The sequence below is a fragment of the Chelonoidis abingdonii genome, chromosome 16 (assembly GCF_003597395.2).
Source record: "Chelonoidis abingdonii isolate Lonesome George chromosome 16, CheloAbing_2.0, whole genome shotgun sequence".
Lineage (NCBI taxonomy): Eukaryota > Metazoa > Chordata > Testudines > Testudinidae > Chelonoidis > Chelonoidis abingdonii.
This window is the reverse complement of record NC_133784.1, coordinates 17599521-17622338: the sequence shown is the minus strand read 5'-3', so window position 1 is coordinate 17622338 and position 22818 is coordinate 17599521. Positions and strand designations below refer to the sequence as shown.

The 22818-nt window shown below is 51.4% G+C and overlaps 1 protein-coding gene across 1 annotated transcript in view; it reads left to right on the top strand.

The window, feature by feature from the left end:
- The window catches only part of NICN1 (nicolin 1, tubulin polyglutamylase complex subunit), a 10556-nt gene extending 231 nt beyond the window's left edge, over window positions 1-10325 (top strand). The window contains exons 2-7 of the mRNA XM_032792279.2: window positions 264-402; window positions 1928-2116; window positions 2947-3060; window positions 3909-3980; window positions 7834-7938; window positions 8461-10325. Coding sequence (XP_032648170.1) covers window positions 264-402; window positions 1928-2116; window positions 2947-3060; window positions 3909-3980; window positions 7834-7938; window positions 8461-8502 — 661 coding nt within the window. The 3' untranslated portion in view covers window positions 8503-10325. The remainder of the gene's footprint in view (window positions 1-263; window positions 403-1927; window positions 2117-2946; window positions 3061-3908; window positions 3981-7833; window positions 7939-8460) is intronic.
- Window positions 10326-22818: the final 12493 nt, after the last annotated feature.

Here is a 22818-nt window from a genome sequence, read left to right as displayed (position 1 = left end):
CGCCCACCACAGCCCCCTCCAAACACCCCGTTAGCCCAGCCCCTCCCAAGTCCAAATCCTCCCAGCTAGCCAAGCTCCTCCTCGTTTCCAGTCCCCTCCAGACACCCCCTGCCCGGCTAGCCCGTTCCCCCTCCAAACACCTCCTGACCCTCCCGAACCACCACAGTTCCCCCGAACGGTCCCCCTGGCCAGGCCAGTCCCCGCCTTACCAGCCCCTCCAACCCCCGCCCCGTGCTGCCTGACCTGCTGTTCTCTTCTCACAGCCGCCTCATGGCGACCGACCCAGTCCCGTGCACCGTCCGCAGCCCTGTGACGCTGCAGGTGGGAGACGTGAAGACGGACCTGGCTCGGCCTGGTGTGTCCGTCATCGATGTGGCCTTGCCCTCCGCCCAGCCCCTGGATGTACGTGTGGGGTGAGCACCTGCCCGGGCTACGGGGCTGGGGGTGTCGGCCGTGCAGCATGGTGGGAGAGGGAGCTTAGTGACAGTCACAACGCGAGGGAGGGCTGCTGCGATGTCTACAGGGGCAGGTAGCTGTGGCTCTGGGATGTAAAGGGTCCCTCAGGAGGAATAGGGCAGCTCTGGGGAAACCCTGAGTAGCAGGGCTGCCCTGGTTCCCATCGGGTGCCAGTCTACATTCTGTGGGGTGCTAGTCTGCATGCTGTTGGGTGCCCTGATGCAGCAGCAAGCTAAGGTCAGAGCCCTGGCTTTCTCAGCACGCTCATTTGGACACTAGGGTTGGGTAGGGTTCTCGGGGCAGATGGACCCCAGGTGGGCATCTGACACATGGGGACCCAGGTGCCATTGGGTGTGTGGTTGAGCAGCTTCCACTGCATCCAGTGATAGGGCAGTATGTCCAAAGCATGCCAGGAAGGGGCACTGCCACAGAGACAGGGAATAACAAAGCCACCTGGGCATGCTGGTCCCCTGCCAAAAAGCAGCATTTGGTGGCTGAATGCCAGGGGAGCTATTGTACACTTGAGGCTCGAGGACATTCCCTTGGGTTTTGGAAGGAAAGATGCTGCTTGCCTCACCCTGAAGTAGCTGAGTGGGAGGACTTGAGGACCTCGTCTCCACCTAGGGAAAGGCTCTGCATGCAGCCGGCTGGACGGGGACTGGCTGGGCACTTAGGGCAACTTATGCAGCACATTGCAGGCAGCTCTTAATAACTAGCCTTTCAGGTCGGAGTTGGGAGCAGGGCAGTTTTAGGCCCGGGCAGTTTTAGGCCCAGCCAGTGAACCAGCCTGTCCCAGAGCCATGGCAGTGATGCAGATACTGAGGGAGAGCACCACTGTGTGTCCAGTGTCTGGAGTGTAGCAGAGGGGCTGGATTTCAGAGCAGTGGCCAGAGGCAGGTAGTGCAGAACCACAGCCATCTCCCTGGGACTAGGGGTACTGCTGGACGAGAATAGCAGAACGTGGTGCTTTGAAGCAGGCTTCTAAGCGTGGGCAGCTTGTATTGAAGAGTCTGAGGGAAAAGTAGGTTTTCAACTGCTATATTTCTATTTACTGTGTCAAGCTTGGAGCCAGGAGCTGTGCGTTTGGAGAGAAACAGGTTGTGAAGCCAAAGGGACCATTATGCGCATCTACCCACACGTCCCACATAGCACAGGCCAGAGGATGTCCCCCGAATAATTCCTAGAGCAGCTCTGTTAGAATGCAGTCCAGTCTGGATTTAAACAGTGTTGGGGATGGAGAATCCAGCTCTGCAGGGCTGGTCATCCCCATGCCTTTCCTGCTGCCCATCGAAGTGAGTGGATTCACTGGTGGATTGAAGATGTGACTCAAAGGAGGCCCAGTGGATTGCTACTTGCCTTTCTAGGTGGTAGAGGGCAGGCTCTCCCCGGGTGGGTACCTGCCTGTCTAGGTGGCAAAGGACAGGCTCTCCTCATGGGGCAGGCTCGTGACCTGCACATTGGGTTGTCTCAGTTGCAGGAAATCATCTTTAAAAACTCCTACACGGCTTTCCTGACTGTGCGAGTGCAGCGGCGCCGCCCCTGTGATGTGGGGCGCGATGGTGCCAGGAAGTGGGTCACCTGCTTGTGGAATCACTGCCTGATGCCCAGCCCACACACAGAGGCTGGCTCCCAGGATTACTTCTCTCTCTCCAGGCATCAGGTCAGGACTCTTGTTGCCACTGGGACTGGGGGTCTGGGCCTATGGTAGCTGATTCTCCTGTAGTTAGAGCAGCAGCAGAGCCCCAATTGTGCCTTGGCCACCACTGCCCACAGCAGCACAAGTGCAGCTGGGCTGGGCCTGCTGTTCCTGGGAGGAGAGAGTGCTGGGGAGAAACCAGGTGGTACAGGCAGGCCAGCTGCAGCTTGCCTGCCATTAGTGCTGGGCTGCAACTGAAGCACTAAAGCAAGGCACGGGCTGCTTGTCCCAGCAGATCCCATGGTGCTGCTCATAAGAGCAAACTTGATGTTGAGAATCCTAATCCCTGTGGTGTAATCAGGATCTCTTTCTCCTCCCTGAATTGTGTGTAGTGTTGTAGTGCTCCACTGCAGAGTCAGCTGCAATTCAGTGCTGGGGGCAGTGGCTGAATTGCCCAAAGGAATTCTTGGCGCTAGAACCTCTGCTTCCCCTCTGATTGCTGCTGGGGGCATGGGCCATCTCCTCTCCCTGACTCTGTGTCTCCAAGGCTGACAGACCTGATGGTTTATTGCATTGCGATAGTGCTGGGACCCGCACCACCACCATAGTGCTGGGGTCCACCCTGAGCTTCCAGTCCTTGTTCTTATCCTGCCTGATGGAAAGGGCTTGGAGTGCGATTCTTGGCACCTATCTATAACTCCTCCTGTCCAGCCATCCGGCATCGGGCTCTGCTGTGCCCCCTGTAGCTCCATCCCCTCACCAGAGCTGGCAGCCCTTGTGCCCCTGGCTCTAAATAACTAGCACCCAAGCCCCTCACTGCAGCACAGCTTTTGCTGCCCTGTTGTCTCTGGCAGTTGCTGTGTGATGTGGATCAGGTGACTGCCGTGCGTTTGATTCTTCGCCAGCCCTCGCCCGTTTGGCTGCACTTCACCCTGGAGGAGCTGCGGCTCTACCCCAGGGGCCAGCAGGTGAGTGACTGCTGGGTTGGTGTCAGGCTGTCTTTCTCCCGGGCAATGAGTGTTGCACAAAGCTGCCTGTGCTTGGCGAGACTGGAATCGCCCCTGGCCATGCCAGCCGTGTGGCATTCAGCCCTGCAGGACTCTTCTGGGACCTTGCTAGTCGTCTCTGCCTCAGACTGCTTCCCACAGGTTCTGAGGTTAGGAAGCAGCTGCCCATCCCTTAGCCAAGGGTACCCTGTCTCCCCCGCTTGCTCTGCTGTAAAGGCCTCCCCCATCAAGAATGCAGTTGCACGGAGTACCGAATCCCACCCCATGTCCCTCCTGCCAGGGGCTGCCCCAGACTCTGGGTCTGACAAATGAGGCTCCCCCCAGACCCCCTACCACCAGAGCCCCAGAGAACTCAGTGAAGTGCAGTTTGCAGTCTGGGCTGTGGCGCATGGCCTCAGTGGTCTCAGGCTCCTGGCCATGGGGGTCTCTGTCTCTGCAGCCCAGGGAGTGTTTCCTGCGGCACCCCTGTCATTGGCTTGGCCCCCTCACTGATCACCTGCAGTGCTCCTTGTTGTTTCTGCCTGTGCTGTGACTCTGAGGCCATCTGCACCAGCAGGATTGTAGTGCAGACTGCCCAGGGGGCCTGGGAGCAGAGATGAGGCAGCCACACGCTCCGTCCGGACCCGCACTCCCTTTGCTTCTGACTACAGTGCAGTTCCCTTGGCCTAAGGAGCGTGCGTTGAATGCAGCAGCGGGGTCTGCAGGCAGCCTGTCCCTGTGAGCACGGAGGATCCAGGCCTGCCTCCATCCGTATGGCATGGGGGGGATAGGCTCTGCTCTCCTCATCTGCCACCTTTGACTCTTTTCAGAGCCTGCAGAGAGACTTCCCATCCTGGCTGTCCCATCTGGCCCCCCAGCAGCAGCCAGAAAACCTGCATGGGGTAAGCAGCCTCCTTATGAGCAGCGCTGGAGCTGGGGTCTCCCAGGGAGCAGTGGGCATGTCCCTGCCAGAGTTGGGGTGTCCTGGGGAGAGAGGGCAGCAGGTGAGGTCTCTATTGGGGGTGGTGTGTTCTGGGGAGAGAGTGGGGTGTCCCAGGGGGAGAGGCCACGGGTGGGTTTCCAGGTGGTGGTGGGGTGTTCTAGGGAGAGAAGGTGGGGTCCCGGCTGGTGGTGGGGTGTTCTGGGAGGGCAGTGGGCACAGTCCTGACTGGCGGGGGAGGGGGAGAAATGTCCCCTGAAGCAGACAGCTCAGTTGGGCAGGGCAGGTGGGTACAGTGGGAACTGGGCTCGTGGGGGCCATGATCCCTGCCAGGTGCATTGGGATCTGCATGCACACTGATGCACTGCAGGAAGTGATGAGGAGCTCCTGGACTCTAGGGAGTGGTAAATCAGGGGCAGCATGCCAGGTTATAGTTGAGAACTGCATGTCTGGGGCCGGGGGATGGGCACCATAGTCTGCACTTGGGATATGCAGGTTAGCCCTGCCCACTGGGAGCACATGGCCTGTTTGTGTTCCTCTTGCACACCTGTCCTAGTGTGAATACACACAAGGACTCATGGCCAACTGCCAACACTGCTCAGCGAGCAAATTGCAACTGTCTGTTTGAATGTGCAGTTTGAAATCCAGGCCACTGTTGGTTCATTCTACAAGCCCTCCCTAGTCAGGGGACAGAAACAAGCCCCATGCCTGTCACTAGCCAGCTCAGCACAAAGAGCTGTTTGCAAGCTGCCTGCAGAGAGAATTGCTTGCTGAATAACTTACCCCCCCCAACCATGCCTGGGTGCTTCTCACCTGCTTGGGCAGTTTGCAAACAGCAAAAGGCCAGATCCATCAACCAGGTGTGCATGTGTGGGGGGTGGGGGGCTTACTCTGACTCAGGTGGGCCAGCCAGCAGCTAAGCCTCCAGCAGCTGGGCCTTCACCAGCACAGTCCACAGAGCATTGTCCCCATCTTTGGACTGGCTGTGTTACTGGCACTCAGCTTCCTTGGGGGCCGCAAGCGGAAATCCAACAGCGGTTGTTATATGAGAGAAAAACCCTGCCAGCCTTGTTCAAAGACCAGGAAAATGTGGTGAGCAGTGGTGTCTCCTCACACATTAGACAAACAGTGCTGTGGATTTCAGCTCTCCATAAAGCTCTCCTGGGCTGCGAGCACGCTGCAAGCTCTGTTGTGATGGGTGGAGAGCTTGGCAAAATGCACAGCCTGGGAGTTCTGCTCTGAGAGACTCTACTACATGGGCAACCAGGATTGGGCGGCTGAGTAGGGGGGTTGGAGTCCCCAGTGTGGGGGAAAACCTCAGTGGTGCTGAGTGGAGGGTTGGAGACTCCTGGGGGGGACCTGGTGGCACAGCATGGCTGAGTGGAGGGTTGTGGGGCCCAGGGGTGCTGAGTATGGGTAGAGGGGATCTGGTGGTTCAGCATGGCTGAGTGGAGGGTTGGAGACCCCAGTGGGGGGGAGAGGGGCCTCGGGGTGCTGAATGGGGGGGAACCCAGTGGCACAGCAGAGCTGAGTAGTGGGTTGGAGACCCCAGTGGAGCAATGTGACTGAGCCAGGGAGGGCCCAGTTTGAAATTCCTGCATGCAGACTAGTGCAAAGAGAGTCTGCCAAGGGTGTGGAGATCCAGCTCTGTGATATTTGGCCAGTTGTGATTCCTGGCCCAGATCTTGCACTGCACATGTGGGGCCGGTGCCTGCACTGACGTGCCTGACCTCGGCGCTATTGCTGTGCTCTAGCTCCTCATAACTCAGTTTCTTTTCTTAAAGGGGTGCCCCAGGGCTGTGTCCTCAGCCCTTTGCTGTAGGATGCACTGTAGGCCTGTGAAGTTGATGTTCTGGGGGCCACTGGGGCTGTTTATGAATGCCAGGCAGTGGCAGCTGTGGGTGCGTGCCACGGAATGAGGATGTGCCTGGGGCTGTGCTCTTGGACCACACTGGGCAAAGCCACGCTGAGGAGGCACTTGGAGGGCTTTGGAGCCGAGTGGGTCGACTGGGCTGTCAGCGCAACCTGAGTCAAGCTGGAATTTTCAAGAGTTTTGGAAAAAATGTTAAATTAATTTCTAAATTCTGTTCAGCTTTCCCCCATTCCCCAGAGTTCCTGTCTAGAGTCTCCTGGCTGTGGCCTCTCCAGCACAGTGTGTGCTGTGCAATCAGTCTGATTTTGTTAATTAACAGCGGCTTGGATTTGATGTCCTGGCTGTTGGTTCTGGGCATGCTTGCCAACAGACACCGAGCTTGACACGCTCAGCTGGGGAGACCATGGCTCATGGCAGCCAGGATCTTCCAGGAAGCAGCTGCTGCAGGTTTGACACAGACCAGAGCTCTCTGACCATGCAGCCAGAGAATGCTCCTGAATCAGCTGGGCAGCTCAGCTGGGAATACTAGGCCTCCAGCCAGGCTGGCCCTGCAGCACCCAGCCCATCAGGAAGGGGTGTGATGTTCCAGAGCAGCAAATAGGGAACTCGAATGGCAGGCCTGGCTGGGGCAGAGTCCTGGCAGTGATGTGTGCTGCTGACTGGAGCAGTTAGAGGTGTTATGTGTGATGCCTTCCTAGTCCATCCCCTGCTTTGTCGTTTTCTGGGAGAGCAGCGGTGCCTCATGCACTAGGCAGGGTATGTGTGCACAGGCTGCTGGCTATACTGCAGTAAGGCCTGGAGGCCCCCCTATGCCAAGTGCTGCCCCAAGGGCTCACCGTCTGAAAGCAGATAAAGCAGAGTGGAACAATGAATCATAGATTATCAGGATTGGAAGGGACCTCAGATCGTCATCTAGTCCAACCTTCTGCTCAAGGCAGGACCAATCCCCAGACCGATTTGTACCCCAGTTCCCTAAATGGCCCCCTCAAGGATTGAACTGACAACCCTGGGTTTGTAAAAGCAGCAGAGAATCCTGTGGCACCTTATAGACTAACAGACGTTTTGGAGCGTGAGCTTTCGTGGGTGAATACCCACTTCGTCAGACGCAGGTAGTGGAAATTTCCAGGGGTAGGTATATATATGCTAGCAAGCAAGCTAGAGATAACGAGGTTAGTTCAATCAGGGAGGATGGGGCCTGTTCTAGCATAGAGGGTGCAAACAAGGGAGGAACTGTTTTCTGTTAATTGGCAAGATTCACTGTTTGTTTAGTCCAGAGCTGAATGGTGCAATATTGCAAGATGAACTGAGAGCTCAGCAGTTTCTCTCTTGAAGTCTGGTCCTGAAGTTTTTTGCTGCAGGATGGCACCTTAGGCTCTGCTATATGTGTGGCCAGGAGGATTTGAAGGCTCTCCTAGAGGTTTTTGGTATATTGCCGTTCCTGATATCTGATTGTGCCATTTATTCCTTTTCCGTATGCTGTCCATTTGGCCGATGTACAATGCAGAGGGGCAATTGCTGGCATACGTGATGGCGATATTAACATTGGTGGACGTGCAGGTGAATGAACCAGTGATGGTAATGGTGATCCTGGTTAAGTCCTGTGAGGTGTCACGGTGTAGAGTATTGGGCAGGTTGGCGATTGGGTTGTTGCATGATTGGTTCCTGAGGCAGAGTTACTATGGTAGGTGTGCGTTTGCTGGTGAGAAGTACGTTTCAGGTTGGCAGGCTTGTCTGTGGCAAAGCGATTGGCCTGCCACCCTGGGTTAGCAGGCCAATACTCAAACCACTGAGCTCTCCCCGTATATGAGACAAAATGGGCTTGGAGGAGAGCAGGGTAACTAGAGAGCACTTGTCCTGTGGGCAGCAGGAAGGTGAGGGTTACCTTAGCTGTCTGGAGCTGCCTTTAGGAACACCCATCTCAATAACCATTGCTTGTCTGCAGGGTGTCCCCGACCCGGAAAAGGTGTCTACCGAAGTCCAGCAGCTGTGGGTACTAACGGAAATGATCCGCGCCAACCAGACAGCAGCCCGAATCGGGCGTTTTGACGTTAGTTTCCAGTTCGCTCTGTTCATTGCCCACAGGGGCTGGCTCCCTGCTCTGGGCTTGCTGCATGGCCCAGCATGCGTCGAAGGGGCAGGATGTATTTTGGGCACTAGCAGTATTTGCAGTCACTCTGAGCTGCTCCCAGCTGGCCATGCTGTACGAAATACCATCAGACTGCTGGGAAAGCTCCTGAGGGTTCCAGCTCCAGGAGTATTAGAGGTAGGGAACTCTCACCTCCCCCAGTCCTAGCCTCTCTGATGTTACAGCTCCAATTCCTCTGTAATAGAGGAGCTGCATAGGGGCTCTCAGCTCCTGCAGTCCCAGCAGAGGTCCCTAGTGGGCATGTCAGAGGCTGTGGGCACCTGCAGTCCCAGCAGCGACCCCTACAGGGCACATCAGGGGTGCTCAGCTCCTGCAGTCCCAACAGCAGTCCCTAGGGGGCGTGTCAGGGCTCTCTGCTCCTGCAGTCTCAGCCAGCCGCAGCAGGGTGCCCTGATGAGAGTGACATTGCTCTTTGTGTTCCAGGTGGATGGCTGTTACGACATCAATCTGCTCTCCTACACCTGAGCTCTGGCCCAGACTGGCTGCCCCATCTGCACAGCATGTTTCCTTCATCACTGATCAGAGTCTGCCTCAGGTCTCCCCAGTCAAGAGGGTTGTTTTTTCTCCCTCCCTGTTCTGTGCTCCCTCAGCCTCCCCCACAGCATCTTCTGGGCTTCTTGGCTCTGGCCATATTCCTCTGTCTGCATCTCCCTGGGGCCTGCGGACTTTCTCTTCTCCCGGCACTGCATAGCTCCCTGTTCTGGGCCCGGCAGGCATGTCCTCCAGCCTCCTGATCAAATCACCTTGCGGGTGTTTGACAGAGCGCCCCCCACCCACCTTGGGAATTTCAGATGAATCCTGCTTCCAGGGGGATCTGGGGTGCCAATAAACCTAGGGTGGGCGAAGCTCAAGGGACGTGCTTGGCTCCAGGAACAGAGTTACTGCCCTGAATGCTAGATCAGAGCCCTGCTCCTCTGAGCTTGGAGCTGCCTGGGGCTGATGTGCTGCAGGCATGGGAATCAGCAGACAGGGGAGGGACTGTGATGTTCCCTGGTTCTTGCCATTGCCTGTGGCTGTGCAGTGGGAGGTGCTACCTGAAAGCCACAGGGCTACTTTGACAGTTTTTGTCTATTCTCCCTGTTCTGGTGGGGTACAAGCGGTACAGGGCTGGGGCATGGCGAGGAGGGACAAGGAATGTCGGTTGGAGCCTTCCTGGCTGCAGATTTTAGCAAGGTTGCAGGGCTCAGAGCCTTGGATGGGGAGAGCTGTCTGTGGGCTCTTGAGATCCTCAGCACCAATGGCAATCAAAGCATACTACCCCAGAACCCAGTCCAGACACCCCCCATTGCTCCCAGCCTGGGATTGAGTGTGGGATCCTTATTATCTCCCAGCCCCAATTTGCTCCTGACCCATAAACGTGCAAACTCTGTGAAGATGGGCAACTTGTCACCTAGCCCCTCTGATGGCCCCAGGGTGCTCCCAGATGCTCACTTCCAATCATGGAGTAAATATTAGCCACGCAGAAGAGATTTGAGCTCTTGGTCTCCTGGATCCCAGCCTGGAGCACCTTCCTTCAGGGCCCTGGATCACGGCCTGGAGCGCCTCCCACCCCACTCTTGGGGGTTGTCTCTCTTCTGCAGTGCTGGGCAAGACTCCCAGCACCCCTGCGTGCTGTTCTTGAGCACCCAGTCCCTTGGTAACATGGTAGTGTGGGCTGGTTTGAGGGCTCACCGGCCTGCTCCAAAAAGCAGGGGATAGGGTGTGTCTTGGGAACCCCTGCAGCAACCGAGCCCCACTTTGTGCCATTAACTCTCCCAGGAGGTTTAGTGGAGAGTGCTGGCGCCAGACGTGGGGCAATGGCATGACTGCTACTTTCCGTGGTATTCAGGGCAGTGGCAGGAGGTGAACAGCCTGGCCTCTCCAAGGGGGGCTGGAGTAGTGAGCATCTTCCAGCCTTTGCCGCATGTAACCTCGTGCCCACTCGGAGTGGCTGGCTCTAGTATCTGGCTGGGAACCACGGTCCAGAGAGACTTGCCCAGGGTCACATAAGGAGTTTGTAGCAGAACTGGGATATGAGCCCTGGTCTCCTGAATGCCAGCCTAGTGACCTCCCCCTGGGCCATCCTTCCTGGCTACATGCTTCCTTTCTTCCATCCTTCCTGGCTGCACGTGACTGGGCTGGCCTGAGTAGGACATGGGTCTTGGGTTGTAGCCAGCCATGCTGTTCCCTCCAACAGTCACTGTGCCCATGGGGATCTGACCTCTGTTCTGCCTGTCCCCACAGGGGGATGCATTATGCATTTGCTGGATCTGCACTCAGCTGCTCTAATAAACAACCCTCAAAGCTGAGCTGTGCTAGTGGTTTCTCTTGAGTGGAGCCCAGCTGGCACATGCCATCCCTTCTGTCCTGCCTGGGCATTGTCACTTCCCTACAGCCCAGCTTGAGGACTGCCTGTGCCCAACCCAGCATTCCCTCATAGAGAGTGTCCATAGAGAGGACAAGGCCAGGTTTCAGGAGAGCTGGGGTGGGGGAGGGTGCACAAGGGCTCATCCAGCCCGAGGCTCCTGGGGGTGAATAAGGGGAAGGCAGTGTCACCTGCACAATCTAGAGCACCCTGCCTATACCCTACAGAGGGCTCAAGGCATGAACCAGTCAGTTTAGGCACCCCCACCCTTTTCCTTCCAAGGGCTCATGGTGTAAGGCACCTATCCTTATGTGACCTAGGTGCCAGGGCAGCCCTCACTGAAAATGTCAAGGGCAAGGCAGACTGCAAAAAGGAGAGCAGATACTCCCAAAAATGGTTAACACTGAATCACACAGCTGCCTTTATTGCATTCCAGTTCTCTGGCACCCAGTCAGGACCTAGGTCCGGTACAGTGAGAAGTTGTTTAAAAGCCCTGCTCATATATACAAAATGTTCTGATCTCAAAGGACCAGCCATGTTACCAGGTCAATATTAGTTTGGAACTTCCCCCAAATACCATGCTCCTAATCAATCCTTTAGTGTCTAAAAATAAAGCTTGTTATAAAGGGACAAAAAACTACAAGAAGAGAGTTAAGTGGTGAAGCAGTCAGATACATACCGAGACTTCAAAGTCCATATATCAGGTTCTTAGCCATACTGATGAGTTTGCTGGCTTGAAAGTCCCTCTGGAACACATCCACATCTGGGATGGGTCATTCAGTCCTTCGTTCAGAGCTTTGTAGAAAAGTTCCTCCAGAGGTAAGAAGCAGGAATGAAGACAAAATGGAGAAGATGCAGCTGCCTTTTATAGTCTTTTGCCATGTGGCTTGTGCGTCCTTTGTTTCAAACACAAGCTGTCCAGCACATAGCATAGAGAAGCCTTAGAGTTCTCTCCATAGAGTTCAAGCCCCTACATGGCTTGCTGACTCATAAGGTGTAGTCCCTGGCTTTTTCAATGGGTTCATTGTGTAACTGATGACCCTTGATGGGCCATTGAATAGGCTAGGGCAGTGCAGATGCCAATCTGGCAGTGTCACCCAGCAACAGCATAAGTTCTGAAGCAGATATATCATGCATATCTATAACAATACCACGCTATACCAAAACCCCACCAACTGCCTTCATGCTTCCAGCTTCCATTGTGGACACACCACACGATCCATTGTCTACAGCCAAGCATTGAGGTATAACCGCATTTGCTCCAACCCCTCAGGCAGAGATCAACACCTGCAAGATCTTCACCAAGTATTCTCAAAACTATGATACCCACACGAGGAAAAAAGGAAACAACAGAGCCAGACGTGTACCAAGAAGCCTCCTGCTGCAAGACTAGCTGAAGAAAGAAACCAACAAACTCCACTGGCCATCACCTACAGTCCTCAGCTAAAACCTCTCCAACACATCAGTGATCTACAACCCATCCTGGACAACGATCCCTCACTTTCACTGGCCTTGGGAGGCAGGCTAGTCCTTGCCCATAGACAACCCGCCAACCTTAAGCATATTCTCACCAGCAACCACACACCACACCATCGTAACTCTGACTCAGGAACCAATCCATGCAACAAACCCCAATGCCAATTCCTCCCACATATCTACACCAGCGACACCATCACAGGACCTAACCAGATCAGCCACATCATCACCGGTTCATTCACTTGTACATCCACCAATGTAATATTCACCATCATGTGCCAGCAATGCCCCTCTGCTATGTACATTGGCCAAACAGGACAATCCCTATGTAAAAGGGTAAATGGACAGAAGTCAGCTATTAGGAATGGCAATATACAAAAACCTGTAGGAGAGCACTTCAACCTCCCTGGACACACAATAGCAGATTTAAAGGTAGCCATCCTGCAGCAAAAAAATTTCAGGACCAGACTTCAAAGAGAAACTTCTGATCTTCAGTTTATTTGCAAATTTGACACCATCAGCTCAGGATTAAACAAAGACTGTGAATGGCTTGCCAACTACAAAAGCAGTTTCTCCTCCCTTGGTGTTCATACCTCAACTGCTAGAAGAGGGCCTCATCCTCCCTGATTGAACTAACCTTGTTATCTCTAGACCAATTCCTGCCTGCATATTTATACCTGTCTCTGGAAATTTCCACCACATGCGTCTGACAAAATGGGTATTCACCCACAAAAGCTTAGGCTCCAATATTTCTGAGAGTCTATAAGGTGCCATAGGACTCTTTGTTGCTTTTCACAATACAAAAGGTGATACAAAAACATATAAACTAGATCATCATACTTGGTAAATTATAACATTTTCACAGATGCTTTACATTGCATATCTGTCAGATTCCTTGTAATTTTATAATATTGGTATCAATATTACAAGGTGTTCCCCATATTCTAGGCAGCATCACACCTTATCCCCAGGGCTCAGGGAGAAACCTGGACAATTTAAGTACCTGCCCTTTTCCATGGGGCTCAGGGCTCTATGGGTCAGAGGGCCCTTTTCCCAGCGAAAGACCCTTCCTTACACAGCTGTGCTCTAAACATCTATTTATTAGCAACACACACAGAATACATATACCAAGAACATCTCTTATGCTCAATACTCCCAATATACAGACAAATTTCACACAATGGCCAGTCAGGATTCATTTGTCTGGGGGTTCCCAGTGATGTCTCTGTGTGTCACAGTTGTGCAGAGGAGTCAGAGTTTCAACAGTTTGATGTTAAACTGCGGTCCAGAGATGGTTCCCAGAGAGCATTGTTTTTCATTTACGTTCTGTAGGTAAAACTAGATCTCTCCTTTACCCTCACTATCCTATCATACTATTTAAAACCCCTAGGTAATAAAATGGAACCAGTCGTGCACTAGCACCTATGTTTTCTCCTTCCTGCTCAAGTCTTTTTTACATTTTTATCTCTCATGCCCTAATTATAACTTATTTATGACATTCTCTGTTTTTCTGTCTGTACAGATGGTCTGAGCTTAGCTTAGCTATTTTACCATTTGTTTGGGTCTTTCTGTTTCCTTCCTCTTGTTAGGGATATTCCTGAGCTGGGGTGGGGCTTGGTGGCAGCAGAGCATTTTTTCTTAATCGCAGTGCTGAAATTGCTGAGTTTCACCCAAGACAGATCAAGGCTGGTTTATGGGTGAGTTAAGTCCTAGCCCCACAGCAGTGCCTGTGGTGCTGGTCATAAGGGAAAGTGACTAGTTCTGTGGGGAGGTGCACCCAGGGGGAGAGTCTCCAGGGTTGGAATCTCTTCCAAAGTGGTGGAGTCAACCCACTGTCAGCCCCTTCACTGACTCTCTGGCTCCAGGCACCTCACCACAGAGAGCAATTCCTGGGGCTCCTGGCCCACCCCATTGTCCTGTGGCCTCCTTTTCCCAGGCTGCAACCTCTAGGGCCTGCAGCTCCCCATTACAACCCTGGGTTTACCAGGCCAATGCTTAAACCGCTGAGCTATCCCTCCCAAACACCTGTGCACCAGTGTCTCTCCATGCAGTAATCTTCCTCCTGCCCACACTCAGTTTTCCTTTGCTCTGGAGATATTTGCAAGACATCTTGGCCTGAACGTTCTTGGTGGGGACTCCAGGGTGATGAGCTGTAGTCAGCTGGTACTATTTCCTTAGGAAAACCCTCTAAGAACTTCTCCATTTGCATTAGGAGAGACAGATCTTCCAGAGTTTTAACACTTGCTCCTGATATCCAGGCATCCCAATTTTTTACAATGTGGTAGGCGTGTCGGGAGAATGCCACATCTGGTTTCCATCTTAGGGCTCTGAACTGCTGTTGGGCATGCTCGATTGTTAGCCCCATCCTAATTCTGGACTTTTGTTTTAAAAGGTCATACTTGTTCATGTGTTTTTTAGGCATTTCAGCTGCCACTTCTGCTAAGGTCTATAGTGGTGTTGTACCCAAAGCAGGCCCTTTTAAAAATTTTCTAAGGCCTCTTATCATCGCCTACCTTGTATGTGGGGAATTTCTTGGAATGGAGAGCGGTACCTGGAGAAGGACTGTTAGGGTTACATGGTGGACCCAGCTTAGCCCTTTCCAGCTCTAAGCGTTTCCTCTCAAACTCTGCCTCCAAGCACTTCGCCTGCATTTCCACCTCCAAGTGCTTTGCCTGTTTCCTCTCCTCCGCTTCCAGCTCCAAGCACTTCACCTCTCTTTTGTCCTCTGCTTCCAAGCACATCATCTGTAGGAAGAAATCTCTGTTTCCTGCAGTCAGAACTCGGTCTGGGTTAAGGGCATCCCTCCAGCTTGGGACCTGGATCTCAGTTGGGGGAGGGCTGGCCCTTACCACGTGGGAAGATTCCGGTCCCCCATTCCCATCATGGAGCTGGATGTCTGGGCTTCATCTGGGTTGGTCGTCTCTGTGGTATGCCGCTTTGGGAAGCCTGGTCACTCTAGGGTTTCAGTGCCCAACCTCAACCTCATGAACAGGGTTGCCCTACTCTAGCCTAACTATTTTGTTGCCATGAAGTTAGAAAAGAAAAAAAAAAGTAATCTGCTTGTTGGACTCCCTGGATTTGCAGGTGTGACAGGTTGGATCACAGAAACCCCTTGGGACTGCCAACTGATGTGCTGAGACTACTTGTAAGACCATTTTTCCTGGCAGCTTGGGACTTCAGAACCCTGCCAGGATGTGCCAGACATGCTAGCCTACTACAAACATAGACCCAGATCTGAACCACATCCCCTACAAGCTGCAGGCTTAACTGAAAACAGCTTAAGAACACTCAGGTACCCAGCTCCCAATGGGGTCCAAACCCCAAATAAATCCATTTTACCCTGTATAAAGTTTATACAGAATAAACTCAAATTGTTCACTCTCTATAACACTGATAGAGAGATATGCACAGCTGTTTGCCCCTCTTCCCCCCCCCTGCCCAGTATTAATACATACTCTGGGTTAATTAATAAGTAAAGTGATTTTATTAGATACAAAAAGTAGGATTTAAGTGGCTCCAAGTAATAACAGATGGAACAAAGTAAATTACTAAATAAAATAAAATACACACAAGTCTAAGCCTAATACAGTAATAAAGTGATTATAGATGAATCTCACCCTCAGAGGTGTTCCAGTAAGCTTCTTTTACAGACTAGCCTCCTTCTAGTCTGGGTCCAGCAATCACTCACAGCCCTGTAGTTACTGTCCTTTGTTCCAATTTCTTTGGGGATGGAGAGGCTATCTCTTGAGCCAGCTGAAGAAAAAATGGAGGTTTTTCCAAGGGCTTAAATAGACATTTGTGGGTAGAAACCCCTTCTTCTCTCCTATGCAGAATCCAGCTGCAAGATGGAGTTTTGGAGTCACATGGGCAAGTCACATGTCCATGCATGACTCAGAACTTTACCAGCCAATGCCACGTTCCCAGGAAAGCTCAGATGTGCATTGGTTCTTTATTAGCTTAAGTGTTCCTTGATTGGGCACTTACTGAGAATATTTTTTTTCTCAGGAAGCTGACCAGCTGCTTCACTAAGGCTACTTAAAATGAAACAAGTACATAGCCAATATTCATAACTTCAAATACAAAAATGATAAATGCATGTAAATAGGATGAATATATTCAGTAGATCATAACCTTTGCAGAGATATGTTACATGGCATATCTAGCATAAAACATATTCCAGTCATGTAATTTACACTCATACACATATTTCTAGAAAGCATTATGGGGTGCAATGTCACAGCAGGCTAATCCTTTGGCATGCCTGTTCCCCCTCAGGCAGCAAAGAAAGAAAGAGAAAAACCTCCCTGGCTTTCAGGCTGCCAAAATGAAAAATGTGTCCTTTTAAAATCCTGAGGTCTGTGCTTCTGGTTCAAAATGATCCCACTGCTCTGCCACCATGTCAGGGCTGAATCCCCAACTCTGGCACTTCGAGTGCAGAAGGTGGGAAGCCACAAGGATTTTAAAAAAATAATACTTGCCATTCCAGGCTTATATTACACTCCCAAGGTTACAGCTTTTCTCTGACCTTTGCTTGGTAAATGCTGCTGCCACCCAAATGCAAACAAACAAACAAAAACAAAAAAACCTGCACACTTGGAAATTGTTCCCTGTGGGGTACCTTCAAGCCCTTTCACTCCCCTCTGAGGAAGAGCTGAGAAAGCTAATTTCCTTTGTTTTCTGTTGCACCAGCTAATTAAACATATGCACAAACCTCTTAGGACAATAAATAAATAAAATAAAATCAATCTTGTTCTTAACAAAAGGTAAATTTTACCAAAAACACAAAAGAAAGAAAATACACCTGGAACTTAGGCTTTTGGTAGATTTTAAAAGAGCAATTCTGAAAATCAAGCACCCAAAATAGCTTTCTTGGGAGTTCAGCTTAAAGGTTATAAGCAAACAAAAGCATGTGGGGTTAGGACAGAGGAGTCCATTAGCCATAAGAAAAACAGAAATAAACTTAATCACTGATCTCTTGGAGAACCCCCACCTACCACCCAGTACAACCCCTACTATCTTCGCACAGGGATCTGAGCCACAGGCAGGGTGAGGGGCTTCATTCCTGGGACCTTCACCCAGGCTCACATGGCACCTCAGCATCTGGTGAGGCTGCACTACTCAGGGGCTGGCAACAGTTCTCTCTGTCCCAAGGTCTCACCACCCCAGGAATGTCTCCCCATTGACCTTCCACTCCCACTTGAGGTCTGAGGGGCCTGAGCCCGGGAGAGGACATGCAGACATATATGCTAGGGCTGGGAGTGGGAGGCAGTCTGCCACCCCACCCATCTGGCTAAACAGCTCTTTGGCCTTGAGACCCAGGAAGGGGGTTAGACACTGGAGCTTTTCCTCAGGGCTTGCCTGGTTCCAATTGCCAGACTTCCCAAAGGCTGTGAGACAGGCATCTATATATTCCCCCTCCTTAACCTGGGACAGCAATTTAGTGTCAAGGGTGCCTGTGAAATTGGCACCCCGGGGTCCATCCCCACTCATCCCCAGACAGGTCCTTGTGTCTCTCAGTTCAACCATTGCCAGTTCATGCTGCCATTGTCTCTCCTGCTGTTCTGCTTCATGCCTTCCTTGTCTCTCATGGTCCTCTGACTCCTTTAATCTCAGCTCCAATTCCATCTGTCTCAGATCCACTGATGGGGAACCCGATGAAGACCCCCTGCTGGTCAGGACATGGGTCTCCAGGACACTCGGCTGCTCCTAGCATCTAGCAGGGTGCAGTTTATCTCACTCTTGCCACCAGTTGTCACAGAGTCACTGGGGCAATGCTCTGGAACTACTCCATATGAAGCCAGTCGGGACTCTGTGGGAGCATGCCCCTTCTCTCTGAGCATACTGTCTCCAGAGCAAGAAGCTTACAGAGCTTTGACCTTTCTGGGTCTGACCTCAGAGCATTCAGCATCTCCTTCCACATTGTGCATTTCCTGCAGTGAGTCCACTTGGATGGGGCTCCTGGGGAAGCCAGAGGGCCTGCACCCCAACTCTGCAGTCACGTGACTCTCTGAAAGCCAGTAAAACAGAAGGTTTATTAGTGGATAGAAACAGAGGATAGAACCTTTTAGACAGAACTCAGTGACATTCAGCCAAGTCCATCTGGGGGGAGGAGAGCCCAGAGCCAGGGCTCTGGCCCTCCTCCTGCACCCCAAGCCAGCCAAGACTGACTCACTTCCAGCTGCCTGGCCCCTGCCCTGCCCATTGCTCCTCCTCCAGCCTTTGTCTCGCTTCCTGGGCCAAGAGTCACCTGGTCACATCCTCCTCCTAGATCTCAGGTTATGAAGGGGCAGCCATAGCATCCGTGCAGGCAGCTGGAGCAACTCCCACAAAAGTCTCACATGCTTATTCCCACCACCTAGACATAGGAGCACTTCACAGGGAAACTGAGGCACACTTCAGCATTCATGCAAAATAGTAAGACTCACATGCAACATAACAAGGGAGAATCTCCACTTTGTCACAAAAGCTTTTTAGCAGCAGTCTTGGCGCTATTATTTCTAGTAGAGAAAGCTTCCACCCATCCTGAAAAGGAGTCTATAGTAACTAGCAAGTACTAGAATCCCTCTTTACTTCTTGGTAGCTTATCAATAAAATCAATTTAAATTCTATGCCATGGTCCAAGTAGTCTCTGGTGCACCAGAGTGGGGGGCAAGCTTTATTCCATGCGCAACTAACACAGTTCTGGATCCATGTTGCTACATCATCTTTCCTATGCTCCCATTCTGCGACTTGTTTTAGCCTTCTCAAGGTCCCTTCTGTTCCCTCATGCGTAAACTGGTGTGCTATATTAATCAGTTCTTGTCTTTCAATTTTTTCTGGAGTGCATTTGGGTGAGCCTGCTTTGCCATCTGCTGGCTCAGAAGCACCCTTGCTAGCACACTTTTTCTGGCTCCTAGTAAACAACGGCTACTTCATACTGTCAAGCTATGGCATCAGCTTGATTGTTCCAGGTAGTTTCAGCACTTGACCCCTTATTATGTGCTTTTACATGTTGAACCTTTAATTGGTTCAGGTTATTTGTGATCCACGTGTAAATCCATTTCCATTCCTCTAGGTCTCTTTCCCATCTGCTGACTTCCACCCATTCCGTTGTTAATCATACATCCAGTACTGTATCCCCGTCACACAAAAATCACTATCAGCATAGATATATATAGAATCATAGAATATCAGGGTTGGAAGGGACCTCAGGAGGTCATCTAGTCCAACCCCCTGCTCAAAGCAGGACCAATCCCCAATATAGGTCTGGGGGAGCCTTCATACTGCTTTAAAACTTGGTATATAGTGTGAAGCTCAGCCTGCTGCGCTGACCCATGATCCAGATACCCTTGGATAATCTCTTCTTCCAGATTGATGGCAGCATATTTAATCCATCACTTCCCTTTTATTACCACTGGGCTCTCGTCAGCAAACCAAATGTGCTTTTCCTGACTCACAGTATCTAGTTCTTCTAGAGGGGATGCTTGCACCAATGGAATCCTCTGTTCCAAAGTGATTTCTGGGCACTCATATTTGTTTCTCTTTTTGATTAAAGCATGTGTTAACACGTCAGGTTTAGATACTGTCTCACTAGTGACCCTTCTGTTTACTAGGGTAAGGATCAACTGGGCTATTCAGGTGTTAGAAACCTTACCCCCCCCCCCGCAATGTTTGCCCGATAAAATATATTTGAGGAGAATATGAGTACTCTGAATAGTAATGGGCGCTGTGCCCATAAGTGGTTTGAAAGATTGTACTGCCCAGACAGCTGCTAGGCATTCACACTCCCACGGGTCAAAATTCAATTCTGTGCCTTGTAGCTTTCGTGATTTGTAAGCCACCAGTACCAGTTTATCCTCTTCATTGTTTTGCAGCTGAGTGGTGGCTAGTGCCACGTCATTGGCAGCCAAGCAGACGACAAATGGCCTTGACTCATCAGGAAAACATAAAGCTGGGACAGCTGCCGCTTTGTTTTCAGGTGCTCCAGGCGGAATCCTTTTCCGGTCCTCATTCTCATTGAGTCTTTTTCTTTAACAGCTTCCATAAAAGAAGGGTGATTTCAGCATCCTTATAGATATGTGGCTGCAGGAAATTAAATCTGCCCAACAAGACTCGTAAAGAGTTCACATTCGTAGGGGCTGGCATTTCTAGCAGGGCCTTTACTTTCTGCTCATCTACTTTCTCTCTTCCAAACACTGTGCCCAGATATGTCACTCGTGGCTGTACCAGTTGAGCCTTCTCTAAGTTCAGCTTCAATCCTGTCTCTGGAATTAACGCTAAAATATTTTCAGTAAGCTGCTGTACCTGTTCCTTAGGTTCCCCCAAAACCAAAATGTCATCTGCATAAGAAAATACAAAGGGTCTTTCCAGGGGATTCAAGCTGTCTACCATATCAACTACACGTGGTGCACAATAGCTGGGCTGTTGATATAATCCTGTGGTAATCGACACAAAGTGTACTGCTGTTCTTTTACAGTAAATTCAAACTGTTTTTGTGATTCTGAATGCAGAGGTGTAGCAAAGAAACAGTTGGCCAGATCAATTACAGAGAAATATTTAGATGTGGCTTGTACTCTCTGTATAACTCGTGTCATATCAGCCATGCTGTAGGCCTGTACCAATGCAAAGACTCACCGGTGCAGCGTCCTCCTGCTGGTCCTCTGGGGAATAAGCTCTTTTCCAGCTCCGGAGCACCCTCTGCCAGCTGATGTCTCACCTGCCTTGGGTCCTGCGTCCCTCCCAGACCCCGGTGCCCTTTTCCTCAGGGTTCTGCCCGAGCAGTACCCCGACACTCTGAGTCTCCTCTCTCAGGGGAACCCCCAACCCTCTAAATCCACCTTGCCTTAGTGGCTACTGCCAGTCATCATCTAGCCTCCGCTCACTGGGGCAGACTGCAGTCTGTAATGCCCACTCATCATTGGCAAGGGAGGCAGACCAGTTGTCTCTGCCTAAGCCCACGCTGCACCTCTGCAACCCCTGTACCAGCTTTGGCCTTTAGTAAGGCCTGCAGCCTGGGGATTTGCCAGGCTAAAGCTCCCCAGCTGCCCAGTTCCTTTTGCCTTTCCCCAGCCCTGCTCTACTACAGGTACCTTGCTCCCAGGCAGCTAGCATGTCCCACTCCAGGGCTAGAGTGAGACTTCTCTTTCAGCTCCTGGCCCCCAGCCCTCTTATCAGGGCCAGCTGAGCCCTAATTGAGCTGACCACACCTGTGGTCAGCTACTCAGGTGCTTTCACTCCTTTTCCCAGCAACAGCTCTCTCCAGGGCTGCTTTTACTATTGACTTCCCACAGGGTAGCCCTCTCCCAGGGCTGTTTTAACCTCTTCAGGGCTGGAGCGGGGTGACCACCCCGCTATAGGGCCTTGGCCCAGTTTCTTTGTTAATTCTCCTGTAATCTGTGGTTAAACACCAAAATTGGCTGTCTTCTTTTAAAACTTGCCATACAGGGGAGTTAAAGGGAGAGTTCATTTTTCTAATAATTCCCTGTTGTTCCAGCTCCTAAATAATTTGCACCAGTTGGCCTTCTGCCTCCTTTGGGTAGGGGTATTGTTCTTGAGGGGATACTAGCTCGCCAACAATTTTAATGCAGGTGTTAATTTTACCGCAATCTGTTTTCTTATGAGTCCATACAATGGACAATTTTAAACGCCACTCCTCAGCCTGCTCAGCTGAGAGTGTGGTGATGGGCCTCCTTGCCCCCTTTTGTTATAATAAAATTCTGATCCATCTGTCCCGAATGGGGAGGGGGTATCTCCGATTTCCATAGAGCTCCTCTGGGTAAGTCATTATTATGTTCTTTTTAAATAACCCATTCTGTTCCCAGGATAATTTCATCAAGCATGTTGGGGGGTTGAATTAAATCCCCTTTTGTCTCAAAGCCTTGTATTGAAAAAGGGACTTGTGTCCATTCCCAGCCCACGCTTGGTTTTCCCTGAAAAGATTTTAGGGTGGCTGGTCCCACCTTTCCCCCCGCTTTTGGAGTGGCTCCTGTGTCAATTAGAGCCAAAGTAGGAGCGTGCTTACCCTGCTGGACATAAATTCATGGCCTTCCCCTGGTATCCCAGGGGATTTTGCCTATGAACCTCCAGTGTTGTGCTCCTACATAGTGTGGAGGTTCCCTATCCAGCGGGCCTCCCTGTTTTGATGAAAAACACCCTTCCTTTGGTGGAGGAGCACTTGGAGTTACACTTGCTACCTCCTTTTGCCTTGATTGTAATTTAAGGGCTTCCTGTACCAAATCCTGAGTCCGTGCTCCATTCCACCTTTCTCAGCTTTCCTCATGCTGCATTAGGGCCGCCAGGCTAATGGCAGGCCTCATGGTGAAGGGGATCGTATTCCTCCTTTCCCTGTTGAGGCTTTTTAGCATCCTCCTGGAGGGGCTGGAGGTCTGGATATAACCATCCTCCTTGCCATCCGCGGTTACCTCATCTGTGGGAACGGCCTCGAGTGAAATCTCCTTGGGGTCCCAATATCCCCTTTGTACCACTCTCATTAGAATAAGTGACCTGCTCAAGTGCTGCCACAAAAGGGCCTCACTCCTTCCTTATATTGAGCTATGGGCCAGAGTGAGTGGTGATCTGCTGAATCTTTTCCCTTATTTCTGCTAAATTCTTGAGGTGATCTGGTGCCCATATTCCTAATGTAGTAGCGTAATAGGGGCTTAAAGTAGTTGCACAGTCTCTTCAAGAATTTGTGCTAATGGCCACTCAGTCAATGTTTTCTGCATCCCCAGGACTAGCCATACCTGCCATGAGTTGCATTAGACCCAGCGGGTTAAATAAGATTTGGGGTCTTCATTGGGTTCTTGTGACATAATAAGCCGCTTGTGCCAGTAAGTTTGGCGGCCCATCATTTCTCCTAGTGTTGTAAACATAGCCAGCATATTTGTAGGATTGTCCTGCCCCACCCTGTCTGTGACTCCCTGGATTTCAGGTGAGGCACAGACAGTTAGTAGATGCTGTGTCTCAGGAACTGTTAATCCTTC